Source organism: Pristiophorus japonicus, chromosome 9 (genome assembly GCF_044704955.1).
Source record: "Pristiophorus japonicus isolate sPriJap1 chromosome 9, sPriJap1.hap1, whole genome shotgun sequence".
NCBI classification, from domain to species: Eukaryota; Metazoa; Chordata; class Chondrichthyes; family Pristiophoridae; genus Pristiophorus; species Pristiophorus japonicus.
The window spans coordinates 3,068,215-3,086,912 of NC_091985.1; the positions used below are offsets into that span (position 1 = coordinate 3,068,215).

The 18,698-nt window shown below is 49.9% G+C and overlaps 1 protein-coding gene across 3 annotated transcripts in view; it reads left to right on the forward strand.

Annotated features, from left to right (window-relative positions):
• The window catches only part of dnajc27 (DnaJ (Hsp40) homolog, subfamily C, member 27), a 75,203-nt gene that overhangs the window by 45,732 nt on the left and 10,773 nt on the right, over positions 1-18,698 (forward strand). For all 3 annotated transcript variants that reach the window (XM_070889018.1, XM_070889017.1, XM_070889019.1), the window contains 2 exons: positions 456-578; positions 2,066-2,223. In XM_070889018.1, coding sequence (XP_070745119.1) covers positions 456-578; positions 2,066-2,223 — 281 coding nt within the window. The remainder of the gene's footprint in view (positions 1-455; positions 579-2,065; positions 2,224-18,698) is intronic.

Genomic DNA, 18,698 nt, shown 5'->3' on the forward strand with positions numbered 1-18,698 from the left:
TCCCAACCATTCCTTAACACAGTACCTCTCGTCTGTTCTGCTCGTGGGCATGCTCGCGTGGTTTAAATCCCAGTTTCTCGTCACCATTGATACGTCCTTACTATACAGTATAAATGCAGATGAGGCCCATGCTTGAGAGAAGGTCAGTCTGCGACCTGTCCTTTATTCCCTAGCACTCAAGTGATGGAAGTGGGTGGAGCTTCCCCTTTTATACCTGAAGGTCCAGGTTAGGAGTGTCTCCCACAAGTTCACCACCTAGTGGTCAGTGTTCTCACGGTGTACAACTTAGGTCAGATTATACATGGGTTACAATGCTGGTTAAATACATGACACTAACTTTCCCCTTTTAGCACAAAATGAATGTAAGAAATGCAAACCGCTGCCCGATGTGTATGAGTGGTGTGAATGTGGGCACCAGTCTCCTATTCCTGCACTGTGTGATTTTCTTTCCCTAGATTGACTGTGGGAAACGGCGTGTGGTGGATGAGAGCGATGGGCGGCTCTGGGCCGAATGTCGGGGATTCCACTACTTTGAAACCTCGGCGCAGTCTGGAGAGGGCATCAATGAGATGTTCCAGGTACATACATTGGGCGCAGTCGTTCCACAGAGCCAGTGACCAGACGGCAGTGGCAGGGATCGGGGAAGAGGAGGAGGGGGGAGTGTTTGTGAGCAGGAAGCTGCGTATTGTGAGCTGGCCTATTCATGTGTCTGTGATGAGGGTGCGTTTAGAACCCCTACCTTAGGCACAATACAGAACCCCATTCCAACACAAGCATTCCCCACCTTCCCCGGGTTTGTTTCCCCCACTCCCTCTAGGAATTGCAATGCCTTCCTCCCCACCCAGGTTTCTGACTCTGAGGGGGGAGGGTGAGGGAAAGAGAGAGGGGGGGGGAGGGGAAAAGGGGGGTGGGGGAGGGGAAAAGAGAGAGGGGGGGGGGAGAAGAGAGAGAGGTGGGGGGGGAAAGAGAGGGGGGGGGGAAAGAGAGAGAGAGAGAGAGAGGGGGGGGGAAGAGAGAGGGGGGGGGAAAGGGGGAAAGGGAGAGGGGAGGAGAAAGAGAGAGGGGGGGGGAGAGGGGAGGAGAAAGAGAGGGGGGGGAGAAAGATAGTGGGGGGGGAGAAAGAGAGGGTGGGATGAGAAAGAGAGTGGGGGGGGAGAAAGAGAGGGTGGGATGAGAAAGAGAGGGTGGGATGAGAAAGAGAGGGTGGGATGAGAAAGAGAGGGTGGGGGGGGAAGAGAGAGGGGGGAGGAGAGGGGAGGGGGAGGAGAGGGGAGGGGGAGGAGAGGGGAGGGGGAGGATGGCGCCGGGGGGGGGGGGGGGAGGAGAGGGGAGGGGGAGGATGGCGCCGGGGGGGAGGGGGAGGATGGCGCCGGGGAGGGGGGGGGAGGAGAGGGGAGGGGGAGGATGGCGCCGGGGGGGGGGGGGGGGGGGGAGGAGAGGAGAGGGGAGGGGGAGGATGGCGCCGGGGGGGGGGGGGGGGGGGAGGAGAGGGGAGGGGGAGGATGGCGCCGGGGGGGGGGGGGGGGAGGAGAGGGGAGGGGGAGGATGGCGCCGGGGGGGGGGGGGGGGGGAGGAGAGGAGAGGGGAGGGGGAGGATGGCGCCGGGGGGGGGGGGGGGGGAGGAGAGGGGAGGGGGAGGATGGCGCCGGGGGGGGGGGGGGGGGGAGAGGGGAGGGGGAGGATGGCGCCGGGGGGGGGGGGGGGAGGAGAGGAGAGGGGAGGGGGAGGATGGCGCCGGGGGGGGGGGGGGGGAGGAGAAGGGAGGGGGAGGATGGCGCCGGGGGGGGGGGGGGGAGGAGAGGAGAGGGGAGGGGGAGGATGGCGCCGGGGGGGGGGGGGGGGGGAGGAGAGGGGAGGGGGAGGATGGCGCCGGGGGGGGGGGGGGGGGGGGGGGAGAGGGGAGGGGGAGGATGGCGCGGGGGGGGGGGGGGGGTTTGCGCGGCGATGCCCGGGAGGAGGGGGCACGGCGATGTTGGGGGGTGGAGTGCGGCGGTGGTCCAGCAAGATCTATACTGCATGCAGTTTAATCCCTGTTTTTCCCCCTCTACATTCCATCTGGATGCAGACCTTCTTCTCGTCAATCCTTGACTTGTGTGAGAATGGGAAGCGCCTTCAGTCCAGTGTGAGCGTGGGGTTTACCAAGGAGCAGGCAGATACCATCCGCAGGATACGGAACAGCAAGGACAGCTGGGAAATGCTGGGAATGAAGCCTGGAGCATCGAGGTAATGCAGTCTCCCATCAGACCCATCACCACCGCGAATAGCAAAACCCACCTGACACTGTTTGGCCTGCTTGTGGCCCAGTCCCAGTCCCAGTCCCCGGACACAGTCAACCAGCTCAGTCCCAGTCCCAGTCCCCGGACACAGTCAACCAGCTCAGTCCCAGTCCCAGTCCCCGGACACAGTCAGCCGGCTCAGTCCCAGTCCCAGTCCCCGGACACAGTCAGCCGACTCAGTCCCAGTCCCCGGACACAGTCAGCCGGCTCAGTCCCAGTCCCAGTCCCCGGACACAGTCAGCCGACTCAGTCCCAGTCCCCGGACACAGTCAGCCGGCTCAGTCCCAGTCCCAGTCCCTGGACACAGTCAACCAGCTCAGTCCCAGTCCCAGTCCCAGTCCCAGTCCCTGGACACAGTCAACCAGCTCAGTCCCAGTCCCCGGACACAGTGAGCCGGCTCAGTCCCAGTCCCAGTCTCAGTCCCTGGACACAGTCAACCAGCTCAGTCCCAGTCTCAGTCCCAGTCCGCGGACACAGTCAGCCGGCTCAGTCCCAGTCCCCGGACACAGTCAGCCGGCTCAGTCCCAGTCCCAGTCTCAGTCCCTGGACACAGTCAACCAGCTCAGTCCCAGTCTCAGTCCCAGTCCGCGGACACAGTCAGCCGGCTCAGTCCCAGTCCCCGGACACAGTGAGCCGGCTCAGTCCCAGTCCCCGGACACAGTCAGCCGGCTCAGTCTCAGTCCCAGTCCCCGGACACAGTCAGCCGGCTCAGTCTCAGTCCCCGGACACAGTGAGCCGGCTCAGTCCCAGTCCCAGTCCCCGGACACAGTCAGCCGGCTCAGTCTCAGTCCCTGGGCACAGTCAGCCGGCTCAGTCTCAGTCCCCGGACACAGTGAGCCGGCTCAGTCTCAGTCCCCGGACACAGTGAGCCGGCTCAGTCTCAGTCCCCGGACACAGTCAACCAGCTCAGTCCCAGTCCCAGTCCCTGGACACAGTCAACCAGCTCAGTCCCAGTCCCAGTCCCAGTCCCAGTCCCTGGGCACAGTCAGCCGGCTCAGTCCCAGTCCCCGGACACAGTGAGCCGGCTCAGTCCCAGTCCCAGTCTCAGTCCCTGGACACAGTCAACCAGCTCAGTCCCAGTCTCAGTCCCAGTCCGCGGACACAGTCAGCCGGCTCAGTCCCAGTCCCCGGACACAGTGAGCCGGCTCAGTCCCAGTCCCCGGACACAGTCAGCCGGCTCAGTCTCAGTCCCAGTCCCCGGACACAGTCAGCCGGCCCAGTCCCAGTCCCCGGACACAGTCAGCCGGCTCAGTCTCAGTCCCAGTCCCCGGACACAGTCAGCCGGCTCAGTCCCAGTCCCAGTCCCCGGACACAGTCAGCCGGCTCAGTCCCAGTCCCAGTCCCCGGACACAGTCAGCCGGCTCAGTCCCAGTCCCCGGACACAGTCAGCCGGCTCAGTCCCAGTCCCAGTCCCCGGACACAGTCAGCCGGCTCAGTCCCAGTCCCCGGACACAGTCAGCCGGCCCAGTCCCAGTCCCCGGACACAGTCAGCCGGCTCAGTCCCAGTCCCAGTCCCTGGACACAGTCAACCAGCTCAGTCCCAGTCCCAGTCCCTGGACACAGTCAACCAGCTCAGTCCCAGTCTCAGTCCCAGTCCCCGGACACAGTCAGCCGGCTCAGTCCCAGTCCCCGGACACAGTGAGCCGGCTCAGTCCCAGTCCCCGGACACAGTCAGCCGGCTCAGTCTCAGTCCCTGGGCACAGTCAGCCGGCTCAGTCTCAGTCCCCGGACACAGTGAGCCGGCTCAGTCTCAGTCCCCGGACACAGTGAGCCGGCTCAGTCTCAGTCCCCGGACACAGTCAACCAGCTCAGTCCCAGTCCCAGTCCCAGTCCCAGTCCCTGGACACAGTCAGCCGGCTCAGTCCCAGTCCCAGTCCCTGGACACAGTCAACCAGCTCAGTCCCAGTCCCAGTCCCAGTCCCAGTCCCTGGACACAGTCAGCCGGCTCAGTCCCTGGACACAGTCATCCAGCTCAGTCCCAGTCTCAGTCCCAGTCCGCGGACACAGTCAGCCGGCTCAGTCCCAGTCCCCGGACACAGTGAGCCGGCTCAGTCCCAGTCCCCGGACACAGTCAGCCGGCTCAGTCTCAGTCCCAGTCCCCGGACACAGTCAGCCGGCCCAGTCCCAGTCCCCGAACACAGTCAGCCGGCTCAGTCTCAGTCCCAGTCCCCGGACACAGTCAGCCGGCTCAGTCCCAGTCCCAGTCCCAGTCCCCGGACACAGTCAGCCGGCTCAGTCCCAGTCCCAGTCCCCGGACACAGTCAGCCGGCTCAGTCCCAGTCCCCGGACACAGTCAGCCGGCTCAGTCCCAGTCCCCGGACACAGTCAGCCGGCTCAGTCCCAGTCCCCGGACACAGTCAGCCGGCCCAGTCCCAGTCCCCGGACACAGTGAGCCGGCTCAGTCTCAGTCCCAGTCCCCGGACACAGTCAGCCGGCCCAGTCCCAGTCCCCGGACACAGTCAGCCGGCTCAGTCCCAGTCCCAGTCCCTGGACACAGTCAACCAGCTCAGTCCCAGTCTCAGTCCCAGTCCCCGGACACAGTCAGCCGGCTCAGTCCCAGTCCCCGGACACAGTGAGCCGGCTCAGTCCCAGTCCCCGGACACAGTCAGCCGGCCCAGTCCCCGGACACAGTCAGCCGGCTCAGTCCCAGTCCCCGGACACAGTGAGCCGGCTCAGTCCCAGTCCCCGGACACAGTCAGCCGGCCCAGTCCCCGGACACAGTCAGCCGGCTCAGTCCCAGTCCCAGTCCCCGGACACAGTCAGCCGGCTCAGTCCCAGTCCCAGTCCCCGGACACAGTCAGCCGGCTCAGTCCCAGTCCCTGGACACAGTCAGCAAGCTGTGTGACCATACAGTGCTTTGTTGGGCCTCACCGCTGATCCTGCCTTTGCCCATTTGTACTTTCCGCCAGCAGCTACTGGGCAATGATCAGGAGTGGGGACCCCAGCTGGTCCCCCGCCCCCCGCCCCCTGCCCCCCTCCCCCCTCCAAAAAAGAGGCACCAAAGGCAATAGTGCCCCAAATAAAATCCGTTACTGCAGCACAGGCCGGGGGTGGAGCCTGGGCCTACCCTGCTGTGTGTGGGGCTCAGTACCACACTGGTGAGGTCAGCACAGGCCGGGGGTGGAGCCTGGGCCTTCCCTGCTCTGTTCAGCCCACTGAGCCAACGGTTTGTCCTTCCTGAGTATTGAAGGCGGCATTAGATCTCGAAAGCTCACCCCTAACTGCAAGCTTTGCCCTCCAGATTGTACAGTTTGAAACAGTTGAAACTGTTTGTACAGTTTGAACATTTGGTCTTGACCATAACACATTTACCAGTGTGATTAACAGATGTATTTTGTGGATTTAGCTTGTAACCGCCTGCTATAGAGAAGGGCTCCTATCCGAGCTTGGAGAGCTCCCAGGGGAAATGTTCACCTTGTAGTACTGGCACGGCAGCCCAGTGGTTATGGGACTGGACTCGCAAGTACTGCAATTGAATTCAATAAATCTGGTCATTTTTGACCCCAAAAACTGTTGGATTTTGTAAAAACCCATTTGGTTGACTGAGGGGATCGGACAGTCCGCAGACTCTCAGCGGGAAAGTGTGAGCCCTACCACATCACTGCAACACACAACACAGCAGCCTCCAAAAACACAATGCCCCTGAGATACAGCTTCCATAAGAACATAAGAAATAGGAGCAGGAGTAGGCCAATACAGCCCCTCAAGCCTGCTCCACCATTTAATACGATCATGGCTGATCCTGTTAATTCCTGGATTCTTTTACTTCAATCTGGTTCAGTAAAATTACTGAGTCGAATACCTCTTGTGCTTTGAACAAAGCAGTCTTTATTACCGGCCAGTAAGACCTATCAGACAGAAGATATACTCTCTGGATAGAGCGTACACACTCCCTACGGATAGGTGAAGTTACATCGTAAAGCGTTAACAGTTATACAGTTTTGAAATCAGATAACAAAATACAAATGGATTGACAGTCTAACTCAGCCACTCATTAGTCAATCTATGAGATGTTCTTCTTGAAAGCTCAAGTATTGCCTCTAAATGTTTCAATCTAATGGTGTGACTATTTACTGAGACCTTGCAATTCTGCAGATGTATTTCATGTTACAATTATATATTATTGGCAGGATTAGTGACTTGAAACCTTGAGACAGACTGTTAGCTATGCTGATGTTGCACTATTTGCAATCTGACATTCTCCCAGCTATTCTACCATGGCTTATACATTTTCATATATCCTGTTTACTTTACTGTCCTTAATTCCATATATTCCGTTCAGATATCCACATCCCCCCTTTTATCATTCTATGATAACATTTAGGATCATTCTATGAGTATTGCATTGTTGAGTAGTTCTCTAGTTTGTTGGATCATAACCCCGGGAACCCTTGACCACAAGAGGGTCTGCTAACCTTGTCCTTACTTTACAGCAGAGGTTAAGGCAACCAACAATCAAACAGCAGGTAATTATTACGATGAGAACAATTGCCCCATGTATTAGATAGGATCTCCAAGATCCACCCAGAAACCTATCAAACCTGCTAAGTTCTTTTGCTGGTGTGGATAACTTTTTCACCTCCCTCCTTATGTGTTCGGCAAGGTGGGTTATGTTTCCTGAACTATCAGGAGTGTAAGTGCAACATTCAGATCCTATCAGGGCACACGTTCCCCCTTTCTCAGCTAACAGGTAATCGAGGGCCATTCGGTTTTGTAATGCTACGGTCCTTATCGCTACCATTTCAGCTGTGATGCCCTCCAGAGCCTCAGCAGTGCGGTTAGCTACCTGTTCCAATATCGTTTCTTTGAATCCATCTAACAGTCTCAGTTAGGGTCAGGGGAACGGTGCGCAAAGGAATTCCCCCTTTAGAATGTATAGGGATATGTGAACACACCCAGCATCTAGTGAAGTGCCCTTTTTCCGCATAAACGTAAGACATATACAAAAAGGTGTTTACATGGAGCTCTCGCCTTTGTCTTCCTTCCCGTGCACCAAAACTGTCATATATCAACACTATTATGCAGACAGTAGCATACAGACACAGTCTCATCTTATAAATAGTCCAATTATTTAGCTGATAAAAAGAGTTCTGTTTTCACGTTTCCCTTCAGGTCTCCGTCAGTGTATTTGGCTGTCTGACAGGTAAGAGTTCAAACTGATCCTCCTTCAACTGCCTTGTTCAGCTATAGGGAGGAGGAGATCTGGAACAGAAACAGGAATTAGACTAACCAGCAAAATTTGTTTAAATGGTGATGAGCTTGCAGTGGTGCAGGTGAACCCAGGCACTTTTCCCCTCAACCTTGGCTGCAGTGGGGGTAGTGAGTGACACCTAAAAAGGCCCCTCCTATTGTGGCTCTAATCCCTTCCGAATCCATACTTCCCTGGTGCCACGAGGGACAATTCGGGTAAAACTGGGAGGTCGAGGTGAGCATCTTGAACCTGGTTGTGAACTAGTCGCAGAGCCTGAGTCAGAGAAAGAACATAGGTGGTCATCAGTCTAGCTGAGATCTCATATCTAGGAACAATTTCCCTCATTAACACCTTAACAACAGTCTGAGTCTTATTGTCCAGGTTAGGGTAGGCTTCAATCCATCTGCTAAACACATCTACTATTACTAACACATATCTGTAACACTGAACTTTTTGCAACTCAATGTAGTCCAACTGAAATGTCTCAAAGGGACCTTCGGGTAGGGGCGTTTTACCCCAATCACAGGGGACTCCCTTCCCTGGATTATGTTGCTGGCCAACCAGGCAACGACTACTGATGTTCTGGGTGAGCGCCTGGAGTTTAGGGTGCCACCAAGTAGCCAAAAGTGTGTCACTCGTGGTCCTTGCTCCACAATGAGTAGCAAAATGCAGACATTCTATAACCCATGAGGCCAACTCGTCAGACATGCAAGTCTGTTCCGCGGGAGTGGTCCAGAGTTTAGAAACATTGTCATAAGTACATGCATAATATTTCCACAACAGTTTATCTTTTTCAGGAGCGTCCCCCTGTGCTTTTATAACATCTTGGATGGTTGGCATTGGTTTTTCCGAGGCTAACTTATCCTTCGCAGGATTTTTAGTCTGACTCATAATTTTGGGCACTACCATCTGTTGGTCACGAGAGGCCTGTTTGGCCTCTTGGTACAATGGCAATGCGTTTGGGGAACATGAGGGCTTGCAACAAATCAGATACTAGCTGTTTATGAGATATCTCATTCCCCTGTGAGGTTAGGAATCCCCTATTTTTCCATAATTGTCCGAAATCATGCGCCACCCCAAAGGCATACCTAGAGTCGGTATAGATATTGACTTTGAGATCTTTGGCCAAGATACAGGCTTGGGTGAGGGCGAATAGTTCAGCTTGTTGAGCAGAATAGGCGGTTTCAAAGCAGCAGATTCCAAGACCTGATTCTCCTGGTTTACTATGGCGTATCCTGAGATTCGTGTATCTTCTGGATTAATAGAAGTACTTCCGTCAACAAACATAAACAATCATGACTGGGTTCTTCCTCATCTTGGGGTGGCTCAGTAAGAATACAGTCTGGATCTTCCATCAACTAAATCTTCCCTGACTGATGTGGCCTCTTAAATTAAAGATAAGCAATCATGACTGGGTTCTTCCTCATCTTGGGGTGGCTCAGTAAGAATACAGTCTGGATTAATTGCAGTACAGTGCCGAAAGGTCAGTTTAGGATTGCCTGTGATTTCAGTGGGTTCTGTCGGATAGAGGGCCAGTCCACATTGCCCTGCACTGGGATCTCAATTAATGGGAGTATAACCCACTTGGAAAGGGGTCCTCTGCCCACACATGAGGATCCACATAGTCAGGTATGTCCGAGCCAGTATGATGCCGTAGAGTTGTTAATACTTTCTCGGGGTCCCCATTAAATTGGACTGTTCGGCCATGTTTTACAATTTGCACATCCCGGCTGGTAGGGTCAGCCTCATCTATGGCCTTGCGTACCATAACTCCCAAATCTTTAGCATGGTGAGGGGCTAATACTTCACGAGCAATATGCGGTGCCATTGTTAGGGGCTGTTTCCACAGATTCTTATCCACTTCCACAAAATCTGCCTCTCTTTCCAGTCCAGTCACTCTAGCCCTTAATAGAATTCCCTTCACTTCCCCTTCGTGATCCTGATAAAAGTTCTGCAGGTCCTGATTCTTTCCACTGGGATCGTATGCTAGGGTCACGTGATTGGACCTGCCGCAGGCACCCTGAGACCACCACTGAGGGGTTCTAGTGGTATAATACTGCCGCTTAAGGGTTTCCTGTTTTACAATAATCTCCATACTCCAAATGCAACTGGAATTTGCAAAGGAGGTCTCTAGCCATCAAGTTACAGTCCAGATTGGTAGTGATGACAAATCGATGTTCTACCAATTCTTCTTGGTAACCCACTTTAACTAGTTCTGACACCGGGAATGTCGAGATTTGTCCCAGGAATCCTGAAAGTTCCTGTGTTTCAGTAGAAGCAGGGAGTTTAAGCTTTGATTGTACAGAAGACATGAAGGCTCCCGTATCTATCAAAAAGGGTTGCCACTCATTCAGAATGGGTTCGTCGTCCGGGGAGGATCCCTGCACAATCAAGCTGCGTAGTCAATCGGGGGACAATTGACCAAAGGGGTTGTTCTGGGAGAAGTTAGTGTAAGATCCTCCTCTCCCCCCTTGCCCCCCTCCTCTTCCTCCTCTTCCTTTTCCATGCTGACGGTAGGGGCAATTTTTATTCCAATGTCCTTCCTGCCCACAATTAAAACAGTCAATTCCTCTTACCCAGTCCCGGCCTCTTCCCATACCATGCCGGGGACAATAGGGAGGTTTATTAGCAGGGCTCGGGCCGTTTGGTTGTTTAGTATAACCGTATCCTTGCTTATCCATCCAATCCTGTATGCCACACTACGGTTCTATTGATCCTTCCTCCCGAGATGGCTCTTCCTTTCTAGTCACGTGTTCAGTCTTGACCCGGGTTGGGGGCGCACCTCCCCCCTCCCCTTTCTTTTTCTGCCAATAATATCTAACTGCCCTTTCCATTTGTCCGGATAGCGTGAGCAATCAAATAGTTGTTTGAAGATCACAGACATCTATAGAGAGGTGGTCTGCAGCTTGTTGTGCATCAGGGTTTGGCATTGGTCTGACAGGGAATTGGTGTCGGGACTTTGGGATCTTGGAAATAATTTCTAGGCCGGAGGATGTTTCAGAGCTGTCTGACTGCTTGACAGTTCTGCGTCTCGATCGGCGGGGGTGTTTGCTATGTCTTTCACAACTTGGACTGGTAGGTTGACTAGAAGATTTACGGGACTGTTTGTGATGTTGAGATATAGTTCTGCCCTTTCGAGTGTGAGATCTGGTCCTTTCGGCTATATTGCCTGTGAACTGGGGATCCGAATCGCTATCAGAGGATGAGGAGTCAGTTTGGGTTTGTTGCTTTGGTGATATGTGGTTGTTCCTAACTCTTTTTACCGGAGTGTTAGGTGGAGGGTGTTGGGAAGAGGACTGGAGCAAGAGGCCAGGGGGTGCGGGAGGCGCCGTTGGGCGCTGAGTCAGTGGCCACTCATCAATTTCATCATCAGCCTCGGTTAACACAAAGCCAGTCATTTTAACTTGTAGTTGATCAATACCTTTCTCAGAGGTCCCAGAGGATCTCTTAGCAAGTTTCTCGTGCGCACATTCATTCTTTTTTTTTAAGACGTCTACAGTTTTAACATGTGTTCCCTCTGTCAATGCAAGTCCTAATTTAATAGCATTTGTTTGCCAACTCGATAGAAGTGATGCATCTTTTAATTTCTGACAATAATGTCGCCAGGTTGCAATTAAATTTTTTTATCCCCTTTTCCTCGTCCCCTTCTCCAAATTAATCCCTGTGCTTTTTTTTTACCTCTACGCTTCTAGTGTCACCTAGAGGCCACTGGTCATCCCCTAATAATTTGTTCAGGGCTCCTGATAATTTTCTAAAGTCTTCAGCTCTTTCAGGGAATTCCTCACATAGCTTTTGTAGCGGATTATCCGCATCCGTGGTTTTATCCAACTGATTACCCATTTTCACACTGCCCCTCGTATTACTGTGTCGCTACGCATTCGTGTCGTCATGCAATTTAAACAAACTTAAAAATAGACACAGACTTTACAGAACTAACACTGACTTTAACTAACTCCAAATAACCAAACTTTACTAATGCTAACACTTACCCGCGTCGCCGCGCGGTTCGCGTCGCCGCGCGATTTCAATACTAAACTACCACGTCGCCTCGCAGTTCACGTCGCCGCGCAATCCGCGTTGACCCGTGGCTCGCGTCGCCGCGCGAGTTAAGATACTTTAAACTTTAAAAGATAAACAAGGACTTCTAACACTTACCCGCGTCACCGCGCGGTTCGCGTCGCCGCGCGATTTCAATACTTAAAACTTTACTTAAAACTCTAAACACTTTAAAACTTACAGACTTACTGCCATTAGCACTGACTTTCACGATTCGCGTTGCTGCGCCACGGCGTCACTGCGCGTTTACGTCACTGCGCGTTCGCTTCGGCCCTTCTCCTCTCGGCCGCGCGTTCGCGTCGGTCCTACCTTCCGAGTTGCTGCGGGGTTTTTTTTAAAAATTCAATCAGAGCCTAGACGGGCCAAGTGATATACAAGGTCGACGTCGTACCTGAGTTGAACACCTATCTTCTATTTAAATCCCCATTTTATTCCCTGTGAGCCTAATTTTCTAATTTTGATTTCTTATGAGCCTCAATTAATTTCTTTTAGTCTCCAAATTTCCCTATCCTTTCGCGTTACTGCGCAGTTTAAATTCAATCAGTCAATGAAAGCCCTAATTTAATGGAGTTTTTCTGCCAATTGGACAGGAGTGATTTTATATTTTTCATAATTTAAAATCTCAGAACATTTTTTTCTTTCAGCACCTATTTAGTACGTAACTTTTTTTTATAACTAGAGAGAAGTCTGGCACATAGGCTGTGGACTGCTTTTCGTTATCTCAATTGTTCCAGCCTCAAGGTCGTGTTATTTAATATATATATTTTTTTTAAATCCTTTTGAATCCATCTCAGTTGTTTTGCTGTGCCTTCTCTGAATGTTTGCTTTCAACAAGTTTTTCTTTTTTTTTTTAAACCACCGGGACCATGTAATTTTTTCTTTTTTTTTTAACAAACCTATCCTTTGGGCATTTCCTGGCTCCGTAACTTATCATCCGAATATACGTAATTCAATAAGGTTCACACTCTTAAACTTCCCACATACAGGACAACACAACGAAGGGTTAAAACAAACTTTCATTCTGTTTGAGATAAAACAAACCACAACTCCCCGGCTTTTTTTTACAGTAAAAGTCACAGAAGCATTTCTCATTTAAACAGACATTCACAAGAGTCTCTTTTTTCTTTCCTATTAATTTTTGGATCCATGATTGATCATCTATCCCTATCTAGCTCTAACTATCTTTCCCTTTCCAAGTCGCCGCTTGGTTTGCGTCATCGCGCAATTTCCCTATCTCTATCCCTATTCTAAGTTTGAAAGGTATTCACCAGATTGTCCTGGATCTCGTTCAGACACTACCTGAGAACCAGCGAGTGGCTAAACTTTCCTCAGACTTTTGAAACCGGGGGAAACTGGAGCAGTATTGAAATCATACTCACTCCAGTGGCCATTTTCCCCTCGTCTCGTCCAAGGCTAGTCTGGCTCTTAATTCGCAAGTTTTCGGCAGTCGTCCGTTGAGATCCCACTTCTGACACCAAATGTTAATTCCTGGATTCTTTTACTTCAGTCTGGTTCAGTAAAATTACTGAGTCGAATATCTCTTGTGCTTTGAACAAAGCAGTCTTTATTACCGGCCAGTAAGACCTATCAGACAGAAGATATACTCTCTGGATAGAGCGTACACACTCCCTACGGATAGGTGAAGTTACATCGTAAAGCGTTAACAGTTATACAGTTTTGAAATCAGATAACAAAATACAAATGGATTGACAGTCTAACTCAGCCACTCATTAGTCAATCTATATGAGATGTTCTTCTTGAAAGCTCAAGCATTGCCTCTAAATGTTTCAATCTAATGGTGTGACTATTTACTGAGACCTTGCAATTCTGCAGATGTATTTCATGTTACAATTATATATTATTGGCAGGATTAGTGACTTGAAACCTTGAGACAGACTGTTAGCTATGCTGATGTTGCACTATTTGCAATCTGACATTCTCCCAGCTATTCTACCATGGCTTATACATTTTCATATATCCCGTTTACTTTACTGTCCTTAATTCCGTTCAGATATCCACAATCCGATCATGGACTCAGCTCCACTTCCCCGCCTGCTCCCCATAACCCCTTATCGGTTAAGAAACTGTCGATTTCTGTCTTAAATTTATTCAATGTCCCAGCTTCCACAGCTCTCTGAGGCAGCAAATTCCACAGATTTACAACCCTCAAAGAGAAGAAATTTCTCCTCATCTCAATTTTAAATGGGTGGCTCCTTATTTTAAGATTATACCCCCTACTTCTAGTCTCCCCTATCAGTGGAAACATCCTCTCTGCATCCACCTTGTCAAGCCCCCTCATAATCTTACACGTTTCGGTAAGATCACTTCCTATTAAGTAGAGGCCCAACCTACTCAACGTTTCCTCATAAGTCAACCCCCTCATTCCCGGAATCAAACTAGTGAACCTTCTCTGAACTGCCTCCAAAGCAAGTGTATCCTTTTGTAAATATGTAAACCAAAACTGCATGCAGTATTCCAGGTGTGTCCTCACCAATATCTTATATAGCTGTAGCAAGACTTCCCTGCTTTTATACTCCATCCCCCTTTGCAATAAAGGCCAAGATACCATTGGCCTTCCTGATCACTTGCTGTACCTGCATACTAACCTTTTGTGTTGCATGCACAAGTACCCCCAGGTCCCACTGTACTGCAGCACTTTGCAATCTTTCTCCATTTAAATAATAACTTGCTCTTTGATTTTTTTTTTCTGCCAAAGTGCATAACCTCACACTTTCCAACATTATACTCCATCTCCCAAATTTTTGCCCACTCACTTAGCCTGTCTGTGCCCTTTTGCAGATTTCTTGTGTCCTCCTCACACATTGCTTTCCCTCCCATCTTTGTATTGTCAGCAAACTTGGCTAGGTTACATTCAATCCCTTCTTCCAAGTCATTAATATAGATTGTAAATAGTTGGGGTCCCAGCACTGATCCCTGTGGCACCCCACTAGTTACTGATTGCCAACCAGAGAATGAACCATTTATTCCGACTCTCTCTCTTTTCTGTTAGTTAGCCAATCCTCTATCCATGCTAATATATTACCCCCAACCCCGTGAACTTTTATCTTGTTTATGTGGCACCTTGTCAAATGCCTTCTGGAAGTCCAAATACACCACATCCACTGGTTCCCCTTTATCCACCCTGTTCGTTACATCCTCAAAGGATTCCAGCAAATTTGTCAAACATGACTTCCCCTTCATAAATCCATGCTGACTCTGCCTGACCAAATTTTGCTTTTCCAAATGTCCTGCTATTGCTTCTTTAATAATGGACTCCAGCATTTTCCCAACCACAGATGTTAGGCTAACTGGTCTATAGGTTCTTGCTTTTTGTCTGCCTCCTTTTTTAAATAGGGGCATTACATTTGCAGTTTTCCAATCTGCTGGGCCCTCCCCAGAATCCAGGGAATTTTGGTAAATTGCAACCAATGCATCCACTATTCCTGCTGCTACTTCTCTTAAGACCCTAGGATGCAAGCCATCAGGTCCAGGGGATTTATCTGCCTTTAGTCCCATTATCTTACTGAGTACCACCTCCTTAGTGATTGTGATAAATTCCTCCCCCCTATTGCCCCTTGACTATCCATTGTTGGGATATTGTTAGTGTCCTCTACCGTAAAGACCAATACAAAATATTTGTTCAGAGTTTCTGCCATCTCCATGTTCCCCATTACTAATTCCCTGGTCTCGTCCTCTAAGGGACCAACATTTACTTTAGCCATTCTTTTGCTTCATATATACCTATAGAAACTCTTGCTATCTGTTTTTATATTTTGTGCTAGTTTACCTTTATACTCTATTTTCCCTTTCTTAATAATTTTTTTAGTCATTATTTGCTGGCTTTTAAAAGCTTCCCAATCTTCTGACCTCCCACTAGTTTTGGCCACTTTGTATGCCCTTGTTTTTAATTGGATACCATCCTTTATTTCTTTCATGAGCCACGGATGGCTATCTTTTCTTTTACACCCTTTTCTCCTCGCAGGAATATATTTTTCATGAGAGTTGTGAAATATCTCCTTAAATGTATGCCGCTGTCCTACACTTTAATCTATTTTCCAAGTCCACTTTAGCCAACTCTGCCCAAATACCTTTGTAGTCCCCTTTATTTAAGCTTAGCACGCTGGTTTGAGATCCAACTTTCTCACCCTCCATCTGAATTTGAAATTCAACCACGCTATGATCACTCATTCCAAGGGGATCCTTTACTGGGAGATTGTTTATTAATCCTGTCTCATTACACAAGACTAAGATAGCCTACCCCCTGGTTGGTTCCGTTACATACTATTGAAGGAACCCGGGCTTCCATAGGGCTTCTGGAAGTTACCTGAAACTTTGCACGCAGACAGTTTTTGTGTTGGCACCAGTGCGTCAACTGCACCCTCCAGTGTGAATGGGGGTGGGGGAAGATCGGAGAACAGCGCGAGGGTTGGCCACGATCGCAGAACTCCTGCCGTCATCTGCCATTACCACACTCCGGCTGTATGTTACACACCTGTTTGTGGCTCCCAATATACCACTGTGAGGTACATGGCAGCGGATGGGCCTGGACTGCAAGACTGTCTCCTCCCCTTCCCACTCAATATCCTCGAAACCCTGGCCACCTTGGTGAGCTATAAAAGTGATGAGATCATTCGTTTTAATTCATCCTCGGGATGTGGGCGTCACTGACCAGGCTGGCATTTATTGCCCATCCCGAGTTGTCCTGAGAAGGTGGACCGCCTTCATGAACTGAGTGCTTGCTGTGCCATGCCAGAGGGCAGTTAAGAGTCGACCATGTTGAAATGGGACTGGAGTCACATACAGGCCAGACCGGATGAGGACGGCAGATTTCCTTCCCTAAAGGACAAAGAATCATAGAAGTTTACTGCACGGAAGGAGGCCATTTCGGCCCATCGTGTCCGCGCCGGCCGACCAAGAGCTCCCCAGCGTAATCCCACTTTCCAGCTCTTGGTCCGTAGCCCTGCAGGTTACAGCACTTCAAGTGCACATCCAGGTACTGTTTAAATGTGGTGAGAGTTTCTGCCTCTACCACCCTTTCAGGCCGTGAGTTCCAGACCCCCACCACCCTCTGGGTGAAGAAATTTCCCCTCAAATTCCCTCTAAACCTTCCACCAATTACCTAAAATTTATGCCCCCTGGCCACTATATCCAGGCCCCTCATCATTTTATACACCTCAATGAGGTCTCCCCTCAGCCTCCTCTGTTCCAAGGAAAATGAACCCAGCCTATCTAATCTATCCTCATAGCTTAGATTCTCCATCCTCGTAAATCTCCTCTGTACCCTCTCCAGTGCAATCACATCCTTCCTGTAATGTGGTGACCAGAACTGCATGCAGTACTCCAGCTGCAGTGCTTTATATAGTTAAAGCATAAGCTTCTCTTGTATTCCACGCCTCGACTAATAAAGGCAGGACCTCACACTTAACCGGATTGCGTTCCATTTTCCACTGTTCTGACCAATACATTGATATCTTCCTGCAGTTCGCAGCTTTCTTTCTTATCAACCACACAGCCTATTTTAGTGTCATCTGCAAACTTCTTAATCATACCCCAACATTCAAGTCCAAGTCATTGATATATACCACAAAAAGCAAGAGACCCAGCACTGAGCCCTGTGGAACCCCACTGGATACAGCCTTCCAGTCACAAAAACATCCATCAACCATTACCCTTTGCTTCCTGCCTCTGAGCCAATGTTGAATCCAACTTGCCACTTTGCCCTGGATCCCATGGGCTTTTACTTTCGTGACCAGTCTGCCATATGGGACCTTATCAAAAGCTTTGCTAAAATCCATATATACTACATCAAACACACTGCCCTCATCGACCCTCCTTGTTACCTCCTCAAAAAATTCAATCAAGTTAGTCAGACACGACCTTCCCTTAACAAATCCGTGCTGACTGTCCCTGATTAATCCATGTCTTTCTAAATGTAGATTTATCGTGACCCTCAGGATTTTTTCCAATAATTTTCTCACCACTGAATTTAGGCTGACTGGCCTGTAATTACTCAGTAATTCCCTTTCTCCCTTTTTAAGCAAAGGTACAACGTTAGCAGTCCTCTGGCACCACACCTGTAGCCAGAGAGGATTGGAAAATGATGGTCAGAGCCTCTGCTATTTCCTCTTTTGTTTCTCTTATCAGCCTTGGATACATTTCATCCGGGCCTGGGGATTTATCCACTTTCAAAGCTGCTAAACCCTTTAATATTTCCCCTCTCTCTATGTTTATCTTGTCTGATATTTCACACACCTCCCTCATTGCAAAGTCTGCATCACCCTCTCTTTTGTGAAAACAGATGGAAAGTATTCACTAAGAATCCTACCCATGTCTTCTGCCTCCACACACATTTCCTTTATGGTCTCTAATAGGCCCCACTCTTTCTCCAGTTATCCTCTTCCTCTTAATGTATTTATAAATCATCTTTGGGTTTTCCCTGATTTTACTTACCAACATTCTTTCATGTTCTCTTTGTTTTCCTGATATATTTTTTAATTGCATCCCTGCACTTCTTAGAGTTTCTGCAATGTTGAGTTCTCGGCATCTGTCATAAGCTTCCTTTTTTCTTTATCTTATCCTGCATGTTCCTTGACATCCAGGGGATTCTAGATTTGTTAGCCCCACTTTTTTTCTTTAAGGAAACATACTTGCTCTGTACCCTCAGGATCTCCTTGAATGCCTCCGACTGCTCTGACACTGATTTACCATCAATTAGCCATTTCCGTTCCACTTTGGCCATATCCCATCTCGGTTCAACAAAATTGGCTTTACCCCAATTGAGAACTTTTTGTTTTCTGGTCCACCTTTGTCCTTTTCCATAACTACCCTAAATCTTACTGAATTATGATCACTCGCAGAAAAATGCGCTCGCTCTTCATTCCCCAAAACCAAGTCCAGAACCGCCCCCTATTGAAACAAAAATATACAGGGGTCTCATCACGGTAGATGCAGAGAGGATGTTTCCCCTCATTAGGGATCTAAAACTAGGGGACATAGTCTCAGAATAAGGGGCCGCCCATTTAAAACTGAGATGAGGAGGAATTTCTTCTCTCAGAGGGTTGTAAATCTGTGGAATTCTCTGCCCCAGAGAGCTGTGGAGGCTGGGACATTGAATATATTTAAGGCGGAGATAGACAGATTTTTGAGCGATAAGGGAGTGAAGGGTTATGGGGAGC